At 40.3% G+C, this 27,671-nt stretch overlaps 1 protein-coding gene across 2 annotated transcripts; it reads right to left on the bottom strand.

Annotated features, from left to right (window-relative positions):
- Nucleotides 1-315: 315 nt before the first annotated feature.
- MEMO1 (mediator of cell motility 1) lies at nucleotides 316-27,671 on the bottom strand. Of its 2 annotated transcripts, XM_035561115.2 has the most exons (9): nucleotides 27,505-27,671; nucleotides 15,620-15,701; nucleotides 13,580-13,648; nucleotides 11,558-11,670; nucleotides 10,109-10,220; nucleotides 9,051-9,193; nucleotides 7,801-7,877; nucleotides 2,300-2,404; nucleotides 316-996 (listed from the first exon to the last, which is right to left on the bottom strand). In XM_035561115.2, the coding sequence occupies exons 1-9, from the start codon at nucleotides 27,563-27,565 to the stop codon at nucleotides 865-867; spliced, it is 894 nt and encodes a 297-aa protein (XP_035417008.1). In that variant the 5' UTR covers nucleotides 27,566-27,671; the 3' UTR covers nucleotides 316-864. The 2 variants fall into 2 exon arrangements, with proteins under 2 accessions (XP_035417008.1, XP_035417018.1); XM_035561125.1 differs by lacking the exons at nucleotides 9,051-9,193; nucleotides 15,620-15,701; nucleotides 27,505-27,671.

The following is a 27,671-nucleotide window of genomic DNA, read 5'->3' on the forward strand; positions in this document are numbered from 1 at the left end:
AGCATAAGAATCATTGAAAGCATTTGATACAAATGTGTATCACACACTAAAAGATAATATTTTATAGATAATACTGTAAACCAAAATTAAAATATACAAAAGAATTTTAAAAACCTTTTGCACAGCTGAACTCATAGTGCAGGTTTAAGATAAAAAATCTGTAAATGAAGTAGTCATAACAAATGTTGAATATCAAATACATTCTAAAGTATTTTACGGAATGGCTGAATTATCAAGCCTAAGAACTGAGGATAAAGGATGTTAATGACAAGCAGCCACATACAGAACACAAAGCAATAAGTTTAAATCAGACTATTTTGGTTTGTGTAGCCCTTTATTAGCAACTAAAATAGAAGATATCTGTTGTACATCACGGGTAGTAACTGACTATACTGGAGTTTTATTATATTCTAATACAGGATCATTTATAAATGCATTGTTTTCCTTTTTTCTTTTATTAAAAAGCTTCCACCCCTTTTTCCATTTACAACTTGCAAAACTATTCTGAAAGCTGAGTACATGTGCACAGGTCTGCAAAGAGTGCAAATTTAGGATATGGTAAATGCTTTACATGTTGCATTTGTAAGGACTGTCTGCCACCATACCTTCATAGCCATTACCTTTTCTAAAAAAAAAAACAACCCACAATGTTTCGATACCAGCCTTCCTTCCATTGTCCTAAACAAGAAAGCATTTTTAAATGAGTTGAAACTAAGGAAGGACTACACCTACTAGAAAAGAAGAAAGTTCTATTAGTTTGAGGTTTCAGTATACCCAAAGACCAGGGACTGTATCTTTGTAAGGGCTAGGCTGGGACCCCGTATACAGAGTGTGTGCAGGTGCCATCCCTGAGCATTCAGAGGTTCAGTGGACCATAAGTGCTCCAGCTGCATAACTCACTGAGCTGTCTTGCCAGTTTCGACACTGGCTTGACTGAGCATAATTCAAAAATGAAAAGCTCATATTCATTCCATTCTTCTGGAGCTCGTTGATAGCCTGAGGAGAGTTAAAAAAAAAAAAAAAGGATCAGTGAAATAATTCATGACATTTTCTAGATCTCAGTCCTCCCACTAGCCCCCTGGGAGTTCTTGCACACTCCCTTAAGAAAACAAGAACCTCTGAGTAACTTGCGGAGCTAAACCATTTCTGTGCTGTTTCATCCACAGATGCTCCCCATACCACATTAGGTATATCTATGCAGCCATATTAAGCAATACTAAACAATTGTTCAAAACAGAACTAAAAGCATGCTTTCCAGAGGATCTATGGGGAATGCACGCAGAAACAGATATAACCAGAACAAAATACCACTATTAACACTTCTTAGACAGCATTTTTTTCCATTAAGGAAAAAGAATATATCAAGTATATTAAGTGTGAAAACTGAAAGAAATGAACAGTTTAGCTGAGATTAATTGCAAAACTAATCATTATTTGAGGTTAAGAATTGGATGTTTATGTAGAGTTAAGCCATAGTACTGAATTTTGCTACATGCATCCCCAATATTGATATTGCTCATATAAACTTTTATAGGCCTCACTTCAAAAGATTCATCTTGCTGTTCTTCACAGATTTCCACTGAACTAAGTTTTCCCCCATAAAAAGGTTAACATGCCTCATGTTTTAGACTTAAATTACCTTAAAAATATAGTGGAGATTCACTCAAGCAATATGATAAATCTGCAGCACTCCATCAGTAAAGCAACTGTGACCCAATTTAAATAACTAAGTTAAGCCAGGTTTATGCCTGCACTGCGTCACCAAAGCAGAATACGGTAGCTAGAAAGTACCAGTTAATCTGAACTCTAATTGCCATAAATTTATGGGTTAACAGTGCACTGCACTCATACTTAGAGGCAATTTCTCATCATATTTGCAGAAACTCAAAAACGCTGTCACACATCACAAGGCATTCATGACGGCTAGCTAATAGCAATACTGAAAAAATATATACATGAAGTATGTTTCTAAGTATTGATTCATAGAAGTATGTACTTCTTCATGGAGATAGATTTTGTTTTAAGTGCCAAGAGAAAGTGAATGACTATTTCACTGAAATTCAAAACGAACACGGTACCTCATCTCCCTCAGGCAACTGAAAACCTTTGCCCTTGTAAGAACATTCGTCTACGTGCAAGACAAGGAAATTAGAAACCAAACTGAGAACACTTGGGAAAAATAAATTAATTCAATACTTGCCACTTCAGGGCTAACGAATACTCCAGCAATATTATATTTAAAACAAACGCAAACATTTTGCTAGAGGTTGTGCTTTGTAACGGCCCAAAAATTACTTACATTTAATAATACACCAATAGGATGTCTTCCACATATTGTATTATGGTATTTCTTCAAGTAATTGCTAAAAGATACAGGATCTAGTTGCTCTATAATGTTCATACCCTGGAAGAGAATTGATAGCCATGATTACTTCACACATTCCTAAGCAGGTGTTTATGCATCACCTACTTACGACAACAGAGTACTTGAGAAGTAAAACCCTCTATGTTCTAACAAGGGTATCAAGGGAATCTCAGCACGTGAGAGTCTAGCTTGTGGTCTTCTTGTTGCCACCTCCTAACAAGCAAAAAGTGCAGGAGCTCTTCCAAAGCTGTCAATGATCCAAAGATCTGTGAAGCTATCCTTGTAGACATCAACGAAGCTCATGTTAAAAAAGCTGCTCCCGCAGACTAGATGACCCCCACCTCCAAGGATGCCCTGCTTTCGTAGGATTTTGTACTGCAATAACAAGTTTACTAAAAGAGCAAAGTAGAAAGAAGCTTTCCTCCATCTCTTCTCCCTGTTAACAGCATTCATGACAGAGCGCTTGCCTCAGACTTACGGATATCCAAACACCCTAGACAAATCATCAATATACACGTGCAATTCAAGCACATAGCAAGTGCAACGTACGCTAGACACATCAAGCATTCAAGGCAGTTGATCTGTGCACAGGCCGGTCATCTGCTCGGAGCATAAAAAGCAGATGAGGAACATCTCTAAACACAACGGTGCACGACAGAACCCTACGAGCCAGGAGACGATGCCTCCACATTACATGAGGCCATCACATCTAGACATGCTTTTTTTTCCATCTTAGTGAGACCCATGATCCCACAGAGTTAGTTATACTGTTAAAGCCAACACTTGTATGCAAAATAAAGCTTTCCACGCATACAAACATTTGCATTCTCAAAAGGCAAAAAGAAACCTGCAACTGCAGATACAGACTATCCTTGCTCTATCCCCACCTAGCAAATCAAATACTATTAAAGTAGTTTAAAGCAGGTCTAACTTAATTATTGTCTGGGTTTCATCATGGCTTTGCTATTTTAGCTTTACTAGCCTCCATTCTCTGCTGTTTTTCCTTCCTCTGAAGATGATTAATTCCCTTCACCGGGTAAATGAGCCCCAGACACTTACTAATTCAGTACGACACATAGCTGTGCCCCTTGCATGTAGCTGAAGGAACAGAGGTTTTCCTCAGAGACTGGAAAAAAAACATACTTTGCATGGGAACAATAGGAAGTCTAATATTAGAAAGCAAGATCAGAGGGAATTTCTCCATAGGCTTCTTCTTTCTCTGATTGTCTCAACCCCTTCCCCTGCTTTTAGGAAAGCGTAGGTGATAAAAGGAGAAATCATGATACAGGAAGCAGTCAGTCTGTCTGAAGTCTCCACCTCAGGACTGAAACCTCTCGAATACTCTGCAAGGGTGTCGGCTGATCTGGCAGATACGCCAATTATTCAGACTGGATCACAGCTTAGCATGGAGGAGCTAGAGATTCCCGAGAGAGTCCGGGAGGATTAGATAACACCAACCATAACCACCACCTTTGTGTAGTTTTAACTAAAAACAGACATGGGATGATTTCACAGAGAGATCGATTTTACGGAAAAAATAAACCAAGCTATGCTGACCAATTGCTGGCAAGAGTTCAGTTCTTCCAGGGTCGTGGAGCGGGTGTTTGGACCCCTGACTGGTAATTACAGCTGTTACTCACTCCAGACCTACAGAACCTGAACGAGTGCCAAAAAATACAGGTAGCTATTCTCTGACTAGCAGTGATTACACAGACATCATTGCCTTTCTAAGACATTTAAGAAGCATGTTTTTGAACCATACTTTTACTTGTAAACAGCACATGTCAATACACAGCTAGAGAAAGCAGAACCAAAATCTTATCTGCATTCTCAAGTGAGAGCAAACATGCATAAGGCACTTGGTCAGATACTGAACAGCTCGTAAGAACATATTTTATCCATTAGTAAACACTCCTGTGACTTTTTAAAAAAAAGAATGGTTGCTCAATTGAGGAGCTTATATTATAGCCGTATGTCACCAGAACACACTGTGCATGTGCATTTGAGCATTTGCCTCAAGTGAATGGACATGGATTTATCAGAATGCCTTGTAAGCTTATTTCTATGCACAAATCAGCACTGCAAAACATTTAGAGCTACACAGTTCATCCCAGCAAATGTCATCCGAACTCCATAGACCACAGATTTGAGAAAAGCCATAGGAAATTGGTATTATCCTGTCAGCATTCAGCTGTAAGGAATTACCATATATTTCCAATTTTAAAATTGTGGCAGAGCAGCAAAGATTCCCAAGGTTGTTTCTCAGTCTAAAATGATTTTGAGAACAAAGGAAATACTTCTGTCAGGTTGTGTTTTGTTTATTCCAGAAAGAAGTATGAAGCTAGTCAGAAATTACCAGCATTCAACGTAACTGTTCTGGATCACGTCCAGCTGTATTAAAATGCATGACAAAAAAATCACATGATAAAGATGCAAACTATCACACAGTTCTGTAGCTTATCATATGGTTATTACGGCACCCCATAGCAATAGCATATCTCAGTTAACCAGACATTGTAAATGGAATCTGCAATATCCTAGCATACTGCATGTCATATAATTAAAAGCCTTTACAGTCTACAAAATGATCCCTACGGGACCAAGTATCTACCAGTTGACAAAAACTCAAAAGACAGCCCCCACAGGCTATAAACCAGTCAAAGGATTGTAGAAGTTTAAGTTTGCAACCAGTTACCTCAGGTGCTTCTTCACACTTCAAAAGAAAAGCCAAAATACTAGTAGCACACTTCTGGAACTGGGAACAGACTTGGGTTCAGCACTAGTCAGTCCAACTCTCCTTGCACATATGAATCACTCGGACCAGGAGATAAACAAGCGAAAGGAAGATCACTGGCTGGACACAGTAAAGAATGGAAGGCTTGGCACCCAGTCAGAAAGTCATGTCTTGTGTGATGCCCAAGCTAAAATTTCCTCCTGGGCTGGAGCACCGTGGAAGGCGCTAACGCACTGGAGTGACACCACAGAAACCTCCAGAGTTCAGCATTTCGTTGGAGCCACCTCAAAAGCCAGCCAGGCTGCGCGCTGCTTCTGCACAGCTCTTTGCCTTATCCTCCCCCGTGTCCCTTCCCCTTTCAGTATTCAGGGAAAGAAAAACCTCCCACTGACTCGAGCGAGGTATAAGGTTTCACAACTAGATATAAAACAAGCAATCTGGCAGAGCAGATTGAAGTGCTCAGTCTGCATTTTCTGGCTAGCCATAATCAACGAATAATTACTCCTCAGCGATCTATTAGGGAATACTCCCCAGCTCTTCTTTAAGAAGTTGGCAGGTATCAGGCTGTGATTTACAGAGTATTGTGCATCAGCTGCCTCATTGCAGCTCTTCATTTGAGGATTCTTCCCCAAGGTCCCCCTATTAATCAGGGGGACGTGCACCCCTGGCAGCGGTCACACTGCAGGGTGCACTGAGGCACCTCCAGGGCAACAGCGTGGTCGCAGTAAGAGTTGCCATGGAGAAACTGATGTTTCCCCAGCAATATTTACTACTCCGTATATTTTATGCTCGAGTCTAAGGGCTCTAAATAAAATTACAGCAAATGAAATTTCTTACAGTGGTAACAGATTACTAAATCTTCAGTGCCCAGAATGTTTCGTGTTGCTTTAGTGCTGCTTATGCACAAGCTAGGAAAACCACACAAATGCACTTAAGGCCTGATCTAACTAAGAGACTGTTGTCCCCTCATAACGGGATTTACATTACTTTCTCTTTGGAGAAGCCTGGTGGTTATAACAATACGAGCCTCTTTAGCATGCCATATCACATTACAAAAATTTAACATTCATCTAAGGAAACAGAGGTAGCTGAGCAAGGCACATAACATTGAACGAACTCCTCTAAAACGCTGGCACAACATTACAGGGAGATCTTTGTGGCATTGTGCCTGATGTCCCAATGATCACATAATACTGCTAGAAAGAAATTTCCAAAACCCACCACAAGCCTAGCCTGCTCTGCACGAAGTCTGGATGTGGAATCATATATTCACATATACATGATATTAGCCAACAGGAAAAGAAAGTATATTGCCATGCAGCACGTTTAGTTTTCAAATTAAACTCAAGACTGAAAAGAAAGTACTTTTAGAGTTAGTAAACCACGTACAGTAGGCATCATTTTCAGCAGTGTTACAAAAAGTGTCATTTCCTGTTGGCTGAGTAACTACAAACGGTAAGAATTAACACAAAGCAACGTATTCACCAAGAGTAATTAAATGCCAAAGTCCAGTCCTCCTACAAGCTTTCAGTGCAGAAATTAGCAAGGGGAAACCAACGTTTGCTAATGCACCTTAATCTGCTCTCCTACAAAACAAGCAGAGCTGCAAATCCTGGGACTCTGCAAAAACACTCGTCTTCATAACAAAGAGAAACCTCTCAACTGAGAATGGGAATTATTAAAAATGCCGTAAGTAGAACAAAGGCAAATTATTCTGTTTCCATTCCAGCAATGAATGGTGAAAACCAAGGATGTTAATATGGATACAGAAAGCAAAAAATTCCAGAGATTTCTCCAACAGATTTATTATTTTATTCCTTCAAGACAAGTGGGGGAAGGGGGGGGAGGGCATGAAGAGGAGGAGATAATTAATAAACATGCCCTAAATAACAACAGCTGTCTCTTCCAAGAGATTTACAAAAGTTGCAGAAATTATCTGATATTTTTTAGTTGAATTTTAAAGCCATTTGTTTCCAGGAGAATTGCTTCTCTTCTGTAGCTTAAATATAGTTTTGAAAATTAACTATTGTTTTTTCATTTAAAAAAAAAAATCCTTGGCTCCTGTGATTGATTGCAAAGAAAATGCAACAAAATTGGCATCATGCTCTTTTGTGTACTTAGCATTCCCTCCAGTCCTTTGCCAAACCTTGAACAAAGTAGAGTCTAGTACTTTTCCCCACCACCTACTACAGAGTAGAAGGGGGGTAAGACTACACCCAAGGAAACAGGGACTTCCATTTTCCTAACTAGCACAACCCACTACAGCCTTTCCTCTTTAAAATGAACGATGCTGAAACCATTGACGTAATGACGATGCTCTTTCAATGTGCAGGTATCATAGCTATCAAGTCTGAACTACCACAATACTCAATTAATAATTTTCATTGCTTCCCATAAACATAAGAAGGTGCATGGACAGGAATTTAGTTACACTGGGGGATTTTAAGTAGGTGAACATGCATTTACTCTCAAGTGATGTTTACTAGATTATACCCACAATAGACTGTGCACACTCAGTAAAACAGAAGATATTGGCTAAAAACAACAGCTAAGTTCTTTTTCTGGTAAGCAAAGGAAAAGTACACATTTGATAAAAATCGCTAATCTGCAATACTTTGTTAGAGAAATTTCTAAAGTGTTCAAAGTAATGTAAAGTACAGGAGAAATTTGTTAGTTAGTTCCACCAAATCTGAAAACTTACCATTTTATCTAGGTGCTCAATGGATCTATAAATTTCTCCTTGGGATTCATCATAGTAACTGTAACGGAACCTCTGACCTTGAAACAAAAATCATGTATAAAATAAAAAAGGGAAAAATTGTAGCTAAAACACTCCCTAGTACTTACAAAGTAATTGAAACTATAACATCTGTAAGTAGTAATCCTCATTTATTTCACACGTCTTAGTTCCACTGAGGAAATTCTAGGGCAATCACCAAAGTAGCAGCCCAGAAGTGAAGTAAAAAAAACTACATGGGAAGGGCAGCTGTACTTGAAAAGAAAAACCTACTATGTAGAACTGACACTGCAGTACCACTTATTAATTACCTGTTAATGCCTTGGACTCCAATTCTATAAATTAACAAGTAAAGCAGTATTTTTTTACTATCCCTCTTTAGATAGAAGTCAACCCTGGAGTCAAGCTACTTGTGTTTGCACAACAATACCCACTGTAAATAAAGGTTAAAGGAAAAAGTTCATGATAATTCAATTAACCGTTCTAGATGGTTCATTAGCCACAACAGAGCGCAGGTCATTCTTATATAGCTCCAGCTATTCCACAGTTCAAAGATGAGTAAAATATGAACTTAATTACAAAAGGTGACCAAAGATGACCATGAAAAAAAGAGAAGAAGGTCTGTTGTGTAATATCAAACACATGTTTCTGAAGCAGTTCCTTTTCCAGTTATTGTCACACTTAAAACGAAAACAAAGCATTAAAGCAGAAGGACAGAAGTCAAGGCTTCTGGAAGTTCTGCCACCAAGATGAACTGGGATAACTCTGGTGAACTGGCATAAATACTCCATCTGCTATCTTACCCAGCAATAAAACATACAAAACTTATTTCCAGCAAAGGGGGATGTTGCCATGTCCAGTGACTTTTTACCTAGTTAGCTTTGCAAATTCCATTGAGATGCTTAAGGGTAAAAAAAAAAAAAAAAAAAAAAGGCAAGAAACTTCAGACACATTTTATTGCAACAGTGAAGAGATGCTTATAAACCATACACCTTCACCACTTCTTTCCTCCACTATACTGAAAAGATGTTACGTTATTTTTTATCTATTGTTCCAAATTTAAAGATATCCTTTTTTTTTTTTAGCTTTACAAAGGTGCTTAAGTTTCAAAGATACATTTACAAGAAATTAAAATACTTTATACGAAAGACATTCTTTAAAAATAACTACAAAATATTCATTGTACTACTATAATGAAGAGATGTGAAACTTACCCCAATGGCAAAAGTCAGAAGAAACCACAAAGAGGTTACTAGGATCAGCTAGGTATTTACTGAAGAGTTTTCCAAATTCCTGCTCTTTTGTCTCACTCAGTGCTCCGACCAACACAGGAATAATAGTAAACTCATCCTTATGGCTTACAAGCAAAAGAAAAAAAGGTTGTAATTTAACTGGCATCTTAAGGTTTTTTAGGGCTTGCTAACAAATGGCAGAATGATTTAAAAGGTCACTACTGAACTAAAAATAGAGTTAATTTGATAAGATCATACTACGAAGTTGTTTTAAAGCCTGAAACTACTTCAATTTCACAAAACAACTCCCTCCCCAAAACAGCATCTATTTTTGCTGCAAGGTGAAAACACCAGGTCAACAAAAAAAGAAAAGATGCAGTGAAACCAATTAATAAAGCATGAAATTCTCTCTGTGTAAGTGCTGCACTGATGTTGGGTACTTTTCCAGGAGCTATGAAAATGCTCAAGATGGCAGCCAGATATATATATTGATACTCCAGTGGAAATTTAAAATGCCATAGAAGAAAAGTAAAATAAGACAGGAAAAAAAAGATTGACAAAAACCATTACTTTTAATAATCGTATTTTTTTTTTCCAAAGTACTCATCTGAAATAGCAGTTGTAGACGGACCCCTGATATCAATGTTCCAAACAAATTTAAACTTGCACAGGAAACACCCATTAGTATTTGAAATTTTCAGAAATGCCTTGCAAAAAGGAAAAAAATCAGCTATTCAGAAAGAGTCCTGTAAGAATGTATAATACTAACTCTAATAAGTCAATATAACTTATAAACTCTTTAGTAATGGGTGTTCCAATTTCATTATTCAGGAGTTTGTTCCACTCACAGTTTCTATTACTGCAACAAATGTTCATCTCTGAGCCTTCCTCCCCAAATTTTTTTTACTGGGGGATGAGGGACTGCAGTAAGTAAATCCCTATGAAGGGTATTATTTCTTCCTACTGTACCTTCAATGTTTCAACTGCATTTTAATGCACCTAATGCTCATTCTTGGACAAGTAGTAATTAGCCCTAGTACCTTTCCATGGCTTTAGCAGTATAAGGCAAATGCATTTCAATACTGTGTTCATCTTCATCTGTCTGTAGAGACATACGCTCAAACATTCCAGTCTTCCACAATTCTCCATAAACTGAAATGAATCGAAATAGTTATTTTTACCCCCAGACATAAAAAGCAAAATACAGTGCATCATTATCAAAACCAAGTCCATTAAATCAAATTACCTGCCTCCAAGAGTTGTCAACATAAACCACTTTTTTTAAAATCAGTTTCAGATTAAAACTATGTTAAAATCAGAGACACAAACATAGCTTACTCAATTCACAAATAAGTGTGTTAAATCAGTGGCCTTGTTAGTATGCAGGAAGATTTTCAGTTATGATACAAAATCTAAACAACAAAATAAAACATTTGATGATATACATGCATCGGCCTAATCATTGAATTCTTATTTTCCCAAACTACGTCATAGTGTTTCAAAAAGAGTTGACCAGCTGAGTCATTACTGGACATATTGCTATTTAATCAAATTTACCATTAACTGAACTATGAGGTCTAGAGACAGCAAAAATTGACTAAGTAATTCGCACCTATAGGTTATCTTTTCTTCTCTTAAGTGCACTTGGTGAAATGCAAACAGAGTGATCTCTGCATTGGAGAACAGTCTACTTGATGAACAGTTTGATGTAGGGCTCTGCTTTGTTCTCCATTCCATGAAGAAGTTCTACAAAAACTGAAACATTTGTTACCTAAGGTAATTTCTGCAGGCACTGTGCAGAAAGCCCAAACTAGCTTGATTCATCACAGCCATAATGAAATAGCAACACAAATTTGGCTAATTAGCTCTTCTGAAAAAGCTAGTGTATTATTTAAATATGCCTTGAAATACATGAATATTAAAACATCAAGATCATCTTCATTGCAGTTTTAAGCTTAGTCTGAAAGATTGGTGTTTCATGGACTAACGGTTTTAGTTCTCTAAGTATTCCACTACTTTTTACAAAAAGTCACGTGCAATAGTGCATCCAAATACAGCTAGCTTGTTGTTCCATTATTAGAAATAAACTCAAGCCAACTCAAGTGCTATCTTCTTTGCAGACAATACTGTGCAGAATGGTTGAGCAGGTGTGTAGGGGGCTATTACTCAAATGTAACACTTTTTAATTTTGAGATCCCTTTTAAAGATCATTTGCCAACAGGCGCACACTCGTAACGGGAAAGATAAGCAGAGACTGATAGTTCTTTACATGCAGGAGCAAAAGACACATTCAGATTTTAATATAGCAATGCCTGCAACCACCAGGATCTTCCAGAAGTTAGCTTTCATTGGAGTAAAAAGTTTTACATTTGTATGCCACATAAAAGCAATGACGTGCCCAACAATGCGAGGGTCCTCAGCACTGCACTGCCACAGTTAGTACTAAAGCCCCAGCAGTCTACAACACGTAAGCTTTATTAGGCACTTACTCTTTTGGTCAATTCGGAGATCATACAGAGGTGTTCTATAAATGTCCACACTGGAAAGTGCACATCGGGAAAGGGGCACGTGATGGGAAGGCCCAAGAATGAAAATTTTTCGGCTACAACGATTAACAAAAAAGCCCAGAATTTAGACAACAGCAATTGCACGGAGACCTGGTTTAGAGCAACAAATTTAAGAAAAACGCTGACGTACAAAGTGATAGTTTCGGCAGTTACCTGGTGGTTAATGGTAGAGATTTTCTCTATTGTGCATGAAACCACGGATCAATCAATGACCCAGCCTTGCTCAGTATCTGAGAAATGATTTGAGATCAGTTCAATAATGCTTCACGTAGCCTTAAACCTCTTAAACAGGTTACGTATCAGAGGGCACTAATCTACTAGCCATTAAGTAGACTCATTTTAAGGCTGAATCGTAGCCCCTTACAATAGATTTTTGGTTTCTTGCCATGGACCATCTCAACCTCTAGTTATACATCACTGTCAACAACTACAGGCATGTACCCCCAAAATGAGGGTTATAGATTTATCATCTTTATAGAGCCTTTCACTTATTTATTTGATCGGCTTAAATTGGAATTTGGTAAAACTTGAAGTAAGGCTATTCCCGAAGGCTGTATTTACCCAGCTGTTGCCTTAACAACAGGGATTTGGACCCACACTTTCATAGCATCAGCTGATACTGGAAGCTTTCACCCATCATCATCATATCATTTCATCAGTTCACAGCTCTTGATTAGATGTTAGAGTTCTCCTGCCACAAGACTTTAGAAAATCTATAGGAAATGCAACTTCTTCCAAATCAAGATCCTAAGATGTTGTTTCTGTACTCAACTAAGGCGATGGGATACATTCAGAGATTTTTTTTCCCCTTGCATGTGGAATGTTATAGCAATCGATATTAAAATACTAACGCTGTTGACAGTGCTCATACAAACAAAAAATCCAAGTGTTCAAAACTTTGGCTGAAAGATTAATTATACTCTGCCAAATTCTAAACATTCAAAGCAATAAACCAGCAAACGATCCAGAAAGTTCAGTCAACTCACTGTGTCACTGAAACTGGGGAATGCAACTCGGTCTGAAAGTTTTAGAGAAACCAGTTCTCTGTCACACTGTAAGTTATCTTCACTTTGTTTACAATAGCTTAGAATGTATACAAAACACTGTCTTTGGGGAGTATTACATGTTATCTCATAAACAACTGATAAACACAGCCAGTTTTTATGATAACACTGCCAAATACATACTCCAAGTAAATACTGGAGACATTTTTAAAAAATGTTGCAGTCCAAATATGTAAGAATTTTATTTCTTTCTAGAATAAATGACTTGGTATTTTCAGAGGCAGGCACAGGCTACAGTGGGTTTTGTTTTAATTTGGGAGTTTTATTTTTAAACTGTGGTGCTATTAGTAACAGAAGTCCATTTAAAATTATTACAAGTAACTTTCACTGACTTCAAATATTATATACACACAATGGTCACTTTTTCTCCACAGCAGAAGAGAATCCTGGTAGCATTCAGCCCATAATCCTGCACTGAAAAACCAATGCAGAATTTTGATCAAATATTTTTATATTTAAAAACAAACAAACCTCCCACAAAAAACAAACAAACCACAAAATAGAAACAAAGACACCCTGCAACCAGTTAAATAAAAAAGGCTCAGGCTTTTATAAAAGCAATGGAGCATCAAAGTAAATTGTGTGTTATTATTTTGCAAAAGAAGACCTTTAACCCCTCCCTTCCAAAGTAGTTGCCAACAATTCTCAAGAATTTTTGAAAATATTGCTTTACATTTTCTTCTTCAAAAATACTGCAAAATATTCTTCTTTTGTAAGATCTAATCAAACTGAGCATTTACAAGGTGAAAGAGTAATAGATATATAAAAGACTAAAAAGAGTAAAAAAAGAATTTAGTACTTCAAGGTGTAAAAACAAAGAACAAAAAGAACTGCATTAAGAATCATCTTAAGCTTTCTAAAGAAAAACTGCAATACTCACGTAATATTAGGATCCACTTGTTTGTAAGCATGGGCTGCACAAGATCCACAATATGTATATCCTGCATGGCTACAAATCAATATTTAATGTGTTAACATTTTGTACAACATATATAATGTTTAAACTATTATTAAATGTTAACATCTTTATTCCCAAACAAGAATGATTGAAAAAACAATTCATGGAAGAGCTGGAAAGCACCGCTGCAGTCCTGTACATGTGATATATTCGTTAAATAACTGGCAGTGATTAGTATGTCAGCTTCCTGATCAAAGTACCTTTCCTTAATTGTAAAAGATACTAGTGGGCAGACTACACAATCACATACTACCAGAAGCTCATAGCAATCCTAAGAGCACAGCCATAAGACATGGTAACAGCAAGCTGTTGGAGAAAGCTCTCCTAACCACGCTCTGGTGACTGAATAAGGACAGTAGACGGGTCTGGCAAAAACACACTACGTGTTAAAACAAGTAAACGGAGTATAGAAATGTTCTGTCAACGAAGAGCACCTCAGCAACAGAATAAATGGGCACATAGGAAGGAGTCGAATGCAGCACTGCAGTTTTTACTGCAGAGAACAAGACACATGCTCTTATCATTTCCTATCATTCTCACCTAGAGACTTTGCCTCATGTTACTACTCTGTTCCAGAAACACCTGTAATTATTCTGACTACTTGTTTCAAAGACAACATCCAAAACTTAAGATCCATTTTAAGACTGTTAAAAACAGGAAAAAAAATCCAGCTGAGCTGCTAAAAGCATTAATTCCAGAGAACATCCACTGTCTGAGGTCCCAGGCCAGGTAGTAGAAAACAGCTCATGATTGCTCAGCAGCACCTTGCAACAGCTCAACTTGAGCTTTCCAGACAATGTTTTTAGAGAATGACACTGAAAATGATGTGTGCCACAAGTCCTGGGACACGTCAGATGTTTGAAGATGCACACTCCCCATTGGCATCACTGGAAGATTTTGTATTTGTATGTATGCGTGCACGTACATACACAGATGATACCTGGAGCAAGTCATCCTCAAAACTACTCCTGGATTTTACTTCAAAACAGTAGTATTGTACACACTAGGTACAAAACCAGCAACTGAGATCTAGTTAATCAGCAAGGCAAATTATTTGACAATGCCAACAGAGCCTTCTGAAAGGCACCCTCTGCTGCAAGCTTTTTGAAGTCTTTCACAAAACATTACTAGCTCCATCCCACTTCACAAGAAAGGCATAGGTGAATGAAGCACTGTGGCAAGACCATAGAAAGATATCCAGCAGTTCTGGAAAAAGAACCCAAGTTACCTAACCCACAGTTGAAAGACCTCTTTACAGATATTTCTGCGACAAAGACTAAGGCAGACCTGGGACAATTCCTTCCACCAATTTGATAGTATTATGGAATACTTCTGCCATTATGTTAACACTGTGTTACGACAGGAAAAACAAGAAGTTAATTAAGGTACTTTTTCTAGCATTTCCTTCCTACTCATAATAAACTGGAATAACAAACATACTTTTCTTATACATCTCAACTATTGTCATTAAATTTAATTCTATCTAAATAATTTAGATGGCCCCTGTTTCTCCTGTGGACCAAAAATAAACAAAAACTTAAAACACCGAAACACAAAAGCAAACCATTTTGGATTGCTGAATAATGTTTCACTACAGCTGATAAGCTTTGCAAAGTTGTCTTCTTTTTGTTGCTTTTTTTTGTTTATTTTTTAACATACATAGCAGTTCTGTACTACAAGTGCATTGAAAGAGTTGTCATCTTAGGCTGCCATTCCACCTGTCTTAGTGGGCCACTAGGGAAACAGTATGTCTTCTAAGCACCTGTAAGAGGAAATTAATCATATACCAAAACATGCACAGACGTATGCCACTTCCACTGCAGATTCAAAATATTTAGAAACCACACAACATTCCTTTCAGTTACAGGCAAGTCTTCACCCATTCTCAAAAATCACTCTGAATATGCAACTGTTTAACAACTCAACCCATACATATACACCAAAAATAAACTTCAAACTTACGGTGCAATAATGGCTCTAGCAGGTCTCTTTGTGGACTGTACTTGAGAAAGCCAGCCTTCTAGTTGTGCATTCAGCTGGGGTCCTATGAAGAGGCAAGGAAATACTGAAGCCATAAAAAAATAACCTCCAAAATTAACAAATACAGTCCAACAGATTTAAAGTCATCCTCAACTTCTAACTCCATATTTCAACCTTAAAAACAAAAAGAAAAGGGTAAAAACCAACACACACATAATGTTTAAGTTCACACTAGAAAAGCTTCAACCTGCTAGGCTTTGACGATCATTTATTGCCCATCCATAACAAACCCTCATTGTTTCTTACTCTCTGGAGACATGAACGTCATTAGAAAGGGTGCCTACCAATCTCAAAAGGGAGGCTAACATTCCCAAAATTCAGAAGTAAAAAGTCAAGACAACGTCTGCCAAGAGAGGCCAATATGGAAAGATGTCATACTTTACATACTGTAACCTGGAAAACTGTAAATACACAGAAGACAGCTAAAGTGAGAAAATACCATGCTAATACTAATTCCATAACCACTTCTGATCACTCAACATATACTACAAGTACATATATTCCTGGAAACATTAGCTTGGGTAATCAGTCAACGCAGTATTCAACATTTTGTTTCCTAAATCCTGTACCTCAACAAATGGCAAGTGTCACTTGTTAGCTAACTGAATGGAGAATAAAAAGGCCTTCTAGAAATACAACATCAAAAGGCACACTTAGTATCTTTCATTACAAAGAAAACTTTTTGACATAAACTACTTCTGAAGAAGCAAGTCTGGTAGGTACAGCACCACTTTCTTTAATATGAAGAATACAAAAATCTCCAAGTAAAAATCATTAACCTGCTATTGTTATAGGTTATTATGAGCAAAGAGGAAAAAAAGACACTTCTTTCAGTTCACTCTGTGCTTTTGGCAGAACTGTATGTCAGCAGAGTTTGTGTGTAATTCATGACACAGTAAGCTGCTTTTCTTCCACCGTGCACCACATACATCTTCCTTATGCAGGTGTAAGGCCACCAACTGCCAGGAAAAAAAAAAAATCAAATTAAATTCCTGAAACTATTTCACAGCCGTATTCCAAACTGACCAGATCTCCAGTTGACAGCTGTCTAAGTAGCTGCCTATGGCTCCACAGAACTTAGCAAAGATGGCAGCTTCTGCAGAAGCCAGCCAGTCACTCCTCAGTGATGAAGCTGAGAAGCTTCCTCTGGAAAGCTGAGGGATGAAGGGGAGAAAGAAATCAAAGCCACCTTTTTTTTTTTTGTCTAGCAAACTTAAATTCAACCATTTCATGTGGAAGGGTGGGGCCTTCCTTTGTGGTTGCAAAGAATACACTTGCTTACAGGCAGAAGGTGAACACTTACATGTAGAAGGTGCAACGCTGTTCCCCTGTACCAACAATTGCTTCAAATGCCTCAGATGCTGCCTACAGCTTTAACATGCTGTAGTGGTTTTACCAGCTGGGCAGCCAAGCTCCACCACAACTGCTCTCTCACTCCCCCCTCCTCAAAGGGAAACAGGGAGAAAATACAATGAAAAGGACTCAAGGATTGAGATAAGGACAGGGAGATCACTCAACAGTTATCATCATGGGCAAAACTGACTCAGCATAGGGAAATTAATGTAGTTTATTACCTATTACTAACAAGCTAGAGCAGTGAGAAACTCTACCTAAAAACACTTTTCCCTCATTCACCCTCTTCTGTATCCTCCCCCTGAGTGGTGGAGGGAAATGGGGGCTATGGTCAGTCCCTGAAGCTTCATCTCTGCCGCTCCTTCACGGTCACTCCCTGCCCCTGCTCCACGCGGGGTCCCTCCCACGGGATGCCGTCCTTCCCGAACTGAGCCTGCGGGGGCTGCCCACAGGCAGCAGCTCTTCAAGAGCTGCTCCCACACGGCTCTGTACCACGGGGTCCATCCCCCAGGAGCAAACTGCTCCAGCACAGGTCCCCCATGGCCGGCAGCTCCCCCCGGACCCCCTGCTCCTGCGTGGGCTCCTCTCCACAGGCTGCAGCATGGAGATCTGCTCCATGTGGGACCCATGGGCTGCAGGGGGACAGCCTGCTCCACCAAGGGCCTCTCCACAGGCCGCAGGGGAACCGCTGCTGAGTGCCTGGAGCACCTCCTGCCCTCCTGCTGCACTGACCTTGGGGTCTGCAGGGGTGGTTTTCATCCTCACTCTCCCTGCTGCTGTTGTGCAGCAGGTTTTTTCCCCCCTTTCCTAAATCTGCTCTCACAGAGGTGCGAACAACTTCATTTATTGACTCGGCTCTGGCCAGCGGTGGGTCCCTTTTGGAGCTGGCCCCTATCTAACAGGGGGCACCCGCTGGACTCTTCTCACAGAAGCCACACCTACAGCCCTCTGCTACCAAAACTTTACCATATAAACCCAATACACATGGCAAAAAAAACCAGCATGGATTAGCCACTGTCACTGCTGTAATACAGTAACTTTGTGAAACAGTGAAAATGTAAAAAAAAAATAAACAACACATCAATTTTGTTCTACTGCTCCTGTTGCTTGGGGAAATTACAAGCAGCAGAGACATGCAATGGAGATAAGGATAGTGACAACTTAGAAAATGGAAGCTGTTGGGGAAACTAATGAAAAATAGATCAATCTATTTCCATCTTCTTTCCAAGCTACTAGGGGACTAACAATGCAGTACTCTATTACAGAGTCATCACTATTGTTATACATTTAACAGAGAAGACACTAATGACTTCGCAAAAAAAAAATTTCTAATTCTCCCAAAATACATACAAGTACTTTCTGAAAAAAGCTCTTTAGGAGACAACTTTTCCAAACATCCATTAACCAGAAACTTAAACTGCCCCATCTTCCCCCTTCTCCCTGAAAAAGGTCCAGTGGCAGCCCAAGAGCAGAAATGCCAGAACCTTTGGGACAGCCCCAGACGGACCCGGGACTCTCCCTGAGCCAGGCAGTGTATGTGGCTTCCTCTGCTCCTTCTCGAGCAGCTATTTTTGATTAAGAAGGCAGTTAAGGCGATTTATCTTTAAGACAAATCAGGTAACACTGTGAACAGTTTAAAGACCACGTGCAGAACTTCTGGTAATTTTCTAAAATTCCTTATGTGTGTTCAAAGCAGGCCAAAACTTGTGATGTTACAGCGTAGTAAGAACACGTAGGAGAGTATGATGCCCGGGCTTGCTTAGTCTGTGAGTACAGACAGACTGACAAACTAACATTTTTTTTCTAGAGGCAATAAAATAGCTAACAAATCTGTATAACCCAAGGGATGAAACTTCTGTCAGGATTTACTTAAAGACCAGGTAACAAATCTGCTTTCAGACTTCTTCCCCTTCACTGCAACTTTACGGTGCCTTTTTAGATCCTTAATGCAAGTTTCCATATGAGCAGATATGCTTTTTTTGTCCAGTGTTGTTAGTTCATTTTTTAGTTAGTAGAAATAAGTAATCAAATCTCTTTCTCCAAAGGACTAACACAGAGGCAGAACAGAGAGTACAAGATATCCATCTGACCTTTTAGCTAAACCCAACCCAACAACCCCCAGCACCCCAACAGACCTCACATTAACAGACAGGACCACAGCCTACCTGCAGCTTCCTGTTCTTACAAATACTTCAAGGGGGATATCCTAACACTGGCATTTTCTCGTTACCAAATTACCTAGGGACAAAAAGCAACTGGTAGCATCAACCTGAAGTGTTTGTAGAGTTTTTACTTCTAACTTATCAAACATGACAGTGCTTAAGGCAAAAGTCAAAATATTTGAATTAAATATATACAATATAAACAAACCCACATTATCACAGTAGGTATGCTCTGCCATATGGAATTATATTAAAGGAGATGAATAGCTTCCTCATGAAGAGCACTAAGTTTTATTCACGTGCAGGTTTCAGTTGAACTAGAATAAAGCCTTTGCAAATAGCCCCCGAGACAAGTGAAGTAGTTAGCTCCTAAGCTGACAAGCAGGGAGAAAGAAGAGTGCTGCCTACCTAACCTATCGCAGCAGTGGAACACAGGAGAGGTCCCTGCCTCTTTAGCAGGAGGTGGAAAGCCCAGCTTGAGGAAACCAGCAGACTGAGCAACACTTTTTTTTTTTTTTTTAAAGGTTAGTAGGATAGAAAGCCCTAGTGGATACTACTTCCATGTACAGTCAACTTTTAGGCATTGACATTTATACTGTAGCTTTAGCATTAATACTGTAATAGAAGACCTTCCATTGATGTATTTTGTTGCTTCATCTATCGTACAAGCTTCACTGAAACATAATATTATGACCTGATTTCAATCCTATGACATTAGGTATAAATACAGGCTTGTAAACTAAAGAATGCTGAGATTATCTGTGGATATTTCGCATCCTGTTTTGTTTAGGAAACTGGCAGAAGTTATGCCAAATCAAGAATTATTGCAAGTACAGACCAAGTCTCCACCAGAGAAATTTATGGAGACAGTAACAGACAGATTTTGTTCAAATTTCCTGCCAAAAAGACATTGTTTTTACAATCAACATTGTCCACTACAGTAAGCAAGAAGGAATCCTTCCATGTTAAATACATGCCAGTGTTATCCAATGAATCAAAGACACCTGGCAGTCACACGCTTTGGTTCATCACCTCAATTTACAGCTGTCACAGTACACGCTTTGTGGGTTAAGCCAAACTAGAACATCTTCCCCACAGCCAAGCTCACCTTGTTGGATGAGACTGAAGCACTCATATGTCACGTGTCAATGCAGTACACTGGAAGCTTGGTAATGGTGGCTGCTGTGGCCAGAGCAATGCAAAACCTACCTGTCCAGCTTGACAGGCCAGATGTGGTGCTTGCTCTGAACAATCATTCTCAGTGAATGCTGCTTTTGTTGGACGAGCATAAAGCTCAACCAAAATTCTGAGCAGCAACCTGGGAAACCTGCTCAAATCTCTCTCAGTTGCATGTACACAGCACTTGCAGCAAGGCAAGCAGTGGTGGAGCACGACGACAGTAATGCTTTTTTTTTTTTTTTTTTTTATGTTCTGTGCTTTGTTTTCATAACATGGTGAATAACCAAAATGCAGACCCTGTCCCCAGCTTATACACTTTCAGCTGTTCCTCATCTAATTATCAGCTACTCTACAGGAACCAACAGTTTTTTCTGCACTTTACTCCTTACATCTTTGCATTACCTTTACCCATAGATGAGAAAGTTTACGGCTTAAGTGTACTTTTAATAAATATCACAGCAGATATACTTGTTAAGTCTTCGATATTGTAAGGTGTTAGAAAAATCAAGGTAAGTAATAGCAAAACCTTGCAGGGCTAGCACACATCACTTTCATCACTGGAACTACGGGAACTCTGGTCTCCTCAACTTTGAAGGGGAATAAATAACATTTAATTGACTTGGCAGGCAAACTCCAATCTGAAACATGACAGAAGGCTAACAAGTTTATCATCGTAGTTAAAACTGAAGAAAATACAATGGTGGTTTTACGGAACACAGGCCCCACTTGAAAAAAACCTTTTTTTTTTTTTTTATAAACTGTTGCAGTTTCTAAACTGCAACAAAGGCCAAATCCTTGAATAAAGAGAGAGCAAGCTTTGTACGTACAATGACTAGGATTTGCCAGGAACAGAAAATGATTTTCAACGATTCATGTTGATGAGCACATTCTCTGCTGCTACCATATAGACTCTTCCAATACTGAACGCTGATGAAACAGCGCTATCAGCCTAAAAGCAAAGCAGAAGTTTACTTATGCAAACTACAGAACTGAAAAAGAAAACATTAAGATACAAATGAAGATTACACTCAGGCTACAGAAACTCCTATTATAAACATTGCAAGAAGAACATAAAACAGCAGGTAATGCTTGAACAAGGGAAAATAAAGCTGAAGCTGTAACAAAACATTGAAATCTGCTTTGGTGGCAGTTCCCACCAGCCTGTCCCAGTTTTCCTGTATTCCACTAGCTCTTCAATTTCCTTTGCTGAAAGTTATTGGGAAATAAATAGTCAAACGCTACCTCCATCCGTTACGAGCACTGGCCAACACGTACCTCCATAGCTTCATGAAATACCTTCCTACCTTCCCAGTTAGGCCATTCGGAGATCCAAACAAATGCCCTTCTGCTTTATAGCTCCATCAAAGTGATTTGGGCTCTGATGAGAAAACGCTTAGGTGCTAAATGTAATCTGAATTTGTGAAAGTATTCACTAGGTGATACTTGCAGGCCTAATTTAACACCACTGGGAGCACACCAAATGTAAAGCTCTTTTTCAATTTCAGTTGCACTGTAAAAATTGAATCCACATTCTTTACTTGGAGTGTCTTGGTTCCAAGTGTATTTAAGTGACTCATCCAGAAACAATAGCCCGGAAATTGTATTTTAATTTATTTTGGTATACTTTTGCAGTATACAATGTTGAATAATACAGTCTGCATATTAATGTTGTGTTCCTTGACCAATTTGTAAAAGATAAAGCAACGACGCACTTTCAACATGATTTCTAAAAAAAACAGAAGGCCAAATGAAGAAGAACATTATGCTTAGTATTTAACCTTGCAAAGCAAATAATTTATACATTTGCAAGACAGTGCAGTTAGTTGTTCACAGACTGCAAGGTAAGAACACTTGTGCTTGGCTGTATTTGAAATGCTCCAGTTAATATCACAACATTACAATTTTGTGATCAATGAATTAATGACCTTGCTCCTGCACAAAGCTCCTTTCACTAATTCTCACAACAGGTCGCTACTCCCTCTTATTTCAGTGACCCTCATGTGAATTTTGTATTTATTTTCCTGGATCCACTCATTCAAGACCATTCACAAACACCATGGCGATGAATTACTTCTACATTACGTTTATGAATGAGCCTTGATGAGTTATTCCAATTTGTGGGAATATGCCAGGGCTCCTGGCACACCAGAGGTAAGGACTTCCAAAAAACTTGTATGAAATAGCATCCATCTTCCTCAACGCCCTTCCTACATCTGTGTTCATAGTCCAACCCACAAGGCTGCTCACATTCTTTACTTCCAGCCACTTGTACGACTGCGGAGACTCAGATCCAACACGCTACAAAGGAGCGTCTCTGCGCTGAGCTGAGGTACGATGCCGCAACCCTGAGGGTCAGCAAAAGACATCCCAGCAGCAGCGTGCACCCTGAAATTGTGGGCAGCATGCCTGGTGAGAAGATAGTGGCTGTACCGGAGCAGAAGGTATTGTATACCTATTGTATATTGCGTATTCTGTCTCCTTTGGGGCTCATCCGCCAGGGCAGCAGCAATGACTACCATGAGGTTTAACCTCTTCAAACTTCTGTGTGGAGACAGAACATCTGCTTGGCTCATCACACCAAATACTCTGGAAAACAGTAAATGCAACGGCCTTTCAAGCCAGCACAGCAATTACTATGACAACTGACGTTTGCATCGATAAGCATATGGAAATTGAGTTCCTCTGAGGTCAAAGGACTTGGCCCAGGCTACCAGAAAGCACACTTCTGACCACTAAGGTTTAGTCATGGTGGCCAGAGAAATAAAGCATACCTAACGCAATGACAAACTCGCTTTACAGGGCCAATTTCAGCTCGTGTAGTATTGTTATTCACGCACTCAGTCGGATTTTGCTCGTATGATTTGGAATTGCTTGCTAAAATCCTCGGTGTTTGCCTGTATCAGCATGCCACTGACGGGGGAAAGGCTGAGACAGGACTTACCCAACACTACTAAGGAGAGCTATAGCACTTGATCGGCGCCTCCAGGAGGCAGGCAAGGCAAGCCAGCTGCCAGAGAACAGAGCACATTAAATGCCGTAACGTGCGATATCTCACTTGTAATGGCATGCTGTGCACAGAGTAAGGAGAAAAGCTAGGTGGATACACACACGCTAATATTTATTCTTATTTCCTCAATGCGTGGACCGCTTCCACACAGAACTGGCTCAATGCTTACAGCACCTACTCGCAGGAAGGAGTAAATCGTGAGAGAGCATTCACACCCTGTCCTGCAAATAGCCCGTATTCAGGACAGCATGCCATGCCTGTTATACTTTAGCTGCTCCTTTTGTATCTAGGAATGCATCTGTCCTGAATTTGAAGCCATGGAAAATTATACCATTTTTGTTTCATGTTGTCCTTAATCTTCTCCTTCCCCCTGCTGGTCAAAATCAATTTCTCAAGAGGTCTGGATGATAGGTGGTTGAATTAACCCAGCAGGATTCTCTTCCAAAAATAAATCAGTGTAATATTTTTCACCACAGAGCAATGATATTTTAAGAAATAATCTATGTGAGATCAGTGCAACAGGTTGATCATTTCCAGAGTATGCCTCTCTCATTTTTGCAAGTGTTTTTAGCAGCTCCCATACACCAGGTTGCCATGCCAGAGAAGCAGTGGCCCGCCACATACCATTTTAAACCTTTTTTTAAAAGCAGACAAATGGCTCAAAGCCTGCAAGTGAGAAAATAGGTTATTTAGACCAGTAGCCTACTATCAGCAACAGTCATAACACTATTTCAGTTTGGAAGCTTACCTGTAGAGCTTCCCATTTTCACTGCTGCTGCTAAGGAGGAGGAACAACGCGTCTAATTGTCTGACCAAGCTGACCTCCGCAGGTCCACATCTGAAGCCCATTAACATGTTACACAGACTGATGGGGAATGAACACGAACTTCCCCACACCAAGAGTTCTTTCTACAAGAGAAGGTCTGAAAAATTCAACCAAGACTACCAACATCCTCAACTGCAGAAACTTACAAAGCAAGTTTTCCTTTACAAGGTGTTATGGATGAAGAACACACCGGAAGCTAAGTGATACCATCACTACAAAGCCCGCCACAACTTCATCAACAAATGGAAGTCAGTAATGTCTTCTACCTGGGCCGTCACTTTCCCTCGTGTAACAAAGTTGTTTACTTCCAGTAAGTCATGACACGCTAACATGTAGATGTGCCTGGGTGTGCATAATTACGCAGCCAGTCTCACTGGCTCTGAGAAGTTTATTAGCATCATATAATTAGGTGATGTATTCTCACTAGAGCACAGTGCATGTTTACGTTTTCCAATGCAGAACAGCTCAGCAGTGCCTATCCCATAGCTGGTGAAAATAGAAAAGGGAACGAGAGCCTCCTTTCAGCCAAAGCAATTGCTGCCCCACAAAAACCATCAGTCTCTAAAGACAAGGAACAGTATTTCTTGTAAACCCTTCTACAGACATGGCGTACAGCCTCCAAGAAAAGTAGTGGCTCCCTCTTACTTGGTTGTGGCTTCCCCTCTGATACTGCTCCCACTCCTGGAGCACATCCCCTGGAGCCAGGTAACCCAGTTCAAGGATACCCTTTGGCCACGAAAGCTGTTTTTCATTTTGAATCTATCCTTCATCCTCCTCTCCCTCAGCTTCCAGGGTCCCCTCCTCAGCTGACTGAAGTCCTTCTTTCCCAGAGTGGACTTCCAGTCAGATCTTACAGATACAGTTGGTTGGGTTTTTGTTTGTTTTGTTTTTATAAGCATGGCAATGGTGCTCTACTTTTGCAGTAAAAACAAACAACAACAAAAAACCACCCCAGGACTCCAAGCATCACCCTGGACGTTTTGTTGAAGTTTCACCCTCGGGTACCAGGCACCTCTGGATGAGCTGCCATTTAACTGAGGTCATCCTCACACCGCCTCTTCAACATGCTTTCAGATGTAATGATTTTGAACACGTGCTTCAGGAATCATGTTTCTCATTGCCCTTTTGGACAAGCAGAGAATGCTAATACAGTCATCTTAACTATGTAGTAGGATGAGGGTTTCCAGAGCATCTGCTTGTCCTGTGTAAGCAAGCTCAGCTCTATAGAAATAGAACAGTTTTCTGGAAACGGGAAGCTTAAATGCTGACGGGTTTATATATAAAACCCATAAATCACTTCTGGGCCTAGATGGTAAGCACACAGAGAGTAGGTAGGAAGACTTGACAAGATAGTCCCTGGAGAATCACAGGAACGCACCCAAGAACTATTACAGCTCCAACTCGAATCCCTGCCTCAGCTGCATCCTTGAAGCTACGTAGGTTGAAACCACATGGTAAAATTCAGACTTTCCTCAGACAGCAAAGTTGAAGAAACAAGCCCATGTTGGTCTAAAATACAGGATGCTACAGTATGTCTATGGTGAACACATACCCTCTTGGTCCTCATTTGTTCCCTCTTCAGTTTTTATGGACCCTCCCTAAACGTCACTCAAAAACGAGTCCACCAGCAGCAAAGTCCCTACCTCGCTGAACGGGGAGGACTCCTGCTCTCACATACCCCGTGTAAATGGCACGTGATAGCTCTACAGGAAGAGACATCATAAAGCTGTTTTCTCATTTAAGGAAAACCCTACACAGGAAAATAACACCTCCCAAAGCTCCAGCCTATGCAGCATTAACCACCCACCCCAACCACACGCACCCCAGCAGTTACCATTTACCTTTTACAAGTACAGTCACCATAACTAGTTACAACATGATTCAGTTTAATATTGTTTTTTTCCTGTTTTCCTGCATTGGAGGTGCCTGGGCAGCCACCCCACACCTCGACGAGCAATAACCAGAAGACAGCCCAAAAGCAACAGAGCAACATGCTTCTGGCTGTCCCATCACAGACAGGTCGTACTGGCCAAACAGGTCACACAGACTTACCATGGGGCAGTCTCACAGAGCTATGCACTGAATTAGTACAGGGGAGGAGGAAAAAAAAAAAAAAAAAAAAGAAAAAAGCACAGTACCTATGCTTTGTAAACAAATTATGAAGAAACTAAAGATCTTGTTTTATTTGCCGTATCTTGGTATGAAGTCCAGTACCAAACAAACTACAAAAATCTATGTAAGGTCATTTAGCCGTTCCACTCTGCAAGGCAATTTTCTGCCATATTAATAAATGAAAATACAAATAGCACTAAGGAGCTTGAAAGTTCTAGCACAAAGCCTTAACATTTTGATGTCCTTGCACACGCTTAAACGTACCTTTGACATGGTTTTGTTCACTTGCTGTAAAGAATATTGCCTACCTTTCTAGACAACTGGAAAAACCGTAATCACAAGCCCCTGGATGCAGATTTGAGACCAGCTGTGTAACGAGCACAACAGCTCTGTTTCGAATATTAAGCTCAGAAGGAAAACAGTCCCCCTCCATTGTTGTCTCAAGCCTGCATAGCCACCATTGGAAGCCCAGCTACTTATCTCGCTGTCTGCATCTTCCTGCAGTACCTTCCCCTGGGTATTCCTTTACTTCCCTTTCCATTTTTTGTTTGTTTTGCTTCATACCCCATTCATTAATTTGGGGAGGAAACAGAAAACTGCAACTGCTGCAGCCAAGCGCATGACTTTTCACATCTAGGTGTCAGTTTAGGATCCTGAAAGTACACATCTTTTTAATCATAGCTCTCTCTGTTCTCTGAGCTCAAAGCGTTCTTTATGACAGCCTCTTGCTCACCAAAGTGTTTTGTATCGGTCCCTACTCCACAGGCCAGGGAAACACTGCCCCTTGCACATCGGTTTCACGACAGCTGTGGGAATATGAACGTGCATCCTACAGAGGAGGGTTCTGCCCCCAAAAGCAGCCAGGTTTATTCCCAAACACGCACGCCACGAAGCCATTATCCCCGGTTTCCATTTTCTTCAGGGAGCGCGCGGGGCTCCCCCCTCTAAAGCACCACCTTCCGCTCTTTCGCTGCCAGCATCTCCTCCCTAACCCTTCGGAGCCCGTCGCGCACAGCCGCCTTACACCTCCTCGCTCCCTGGAAGAGAAAAAAAAAAAAAAAAAGCACGCAACCGACCCCCCCCCCCCCCCCCTCAGGCCGCCCATCACCCCGGCTCCCCCCGGAGCCTCCCCCCGGCCCGGTGCCGCCGCGCTGACTCACGGCGGTACCTGAGGCTGTGTACCAGCTGCCGGCGTGGCTGGCCTCCCGGCAGAGCACCCGGTTGGACATCTTGCTGCCGGAGCCGCCTATGGTGCTCGGGGGAGGCGCAGGGGGACGGGCCCGGCCGCGGCGGCGGCGGCGGCGGCGGCGCTGCTCCCCGTCCTCCCCCGGCGCG

This window comes from Cygnus atratus, chromosome 3, assembly GCF_013377495.2.
Source record: "Cygnus atratus isolate AKBS03 ecotype Queensland, Australia chromosome 3, CAtr_DNAZoo_HiC_assembly, whole genome shotgun sequence".
NCBI classification, from domain to species: Eukaryota; Metazoa; Chordata; class Aves; order Anseriformes; family Anatidae; genus Cygnus; species Cygnus atratus.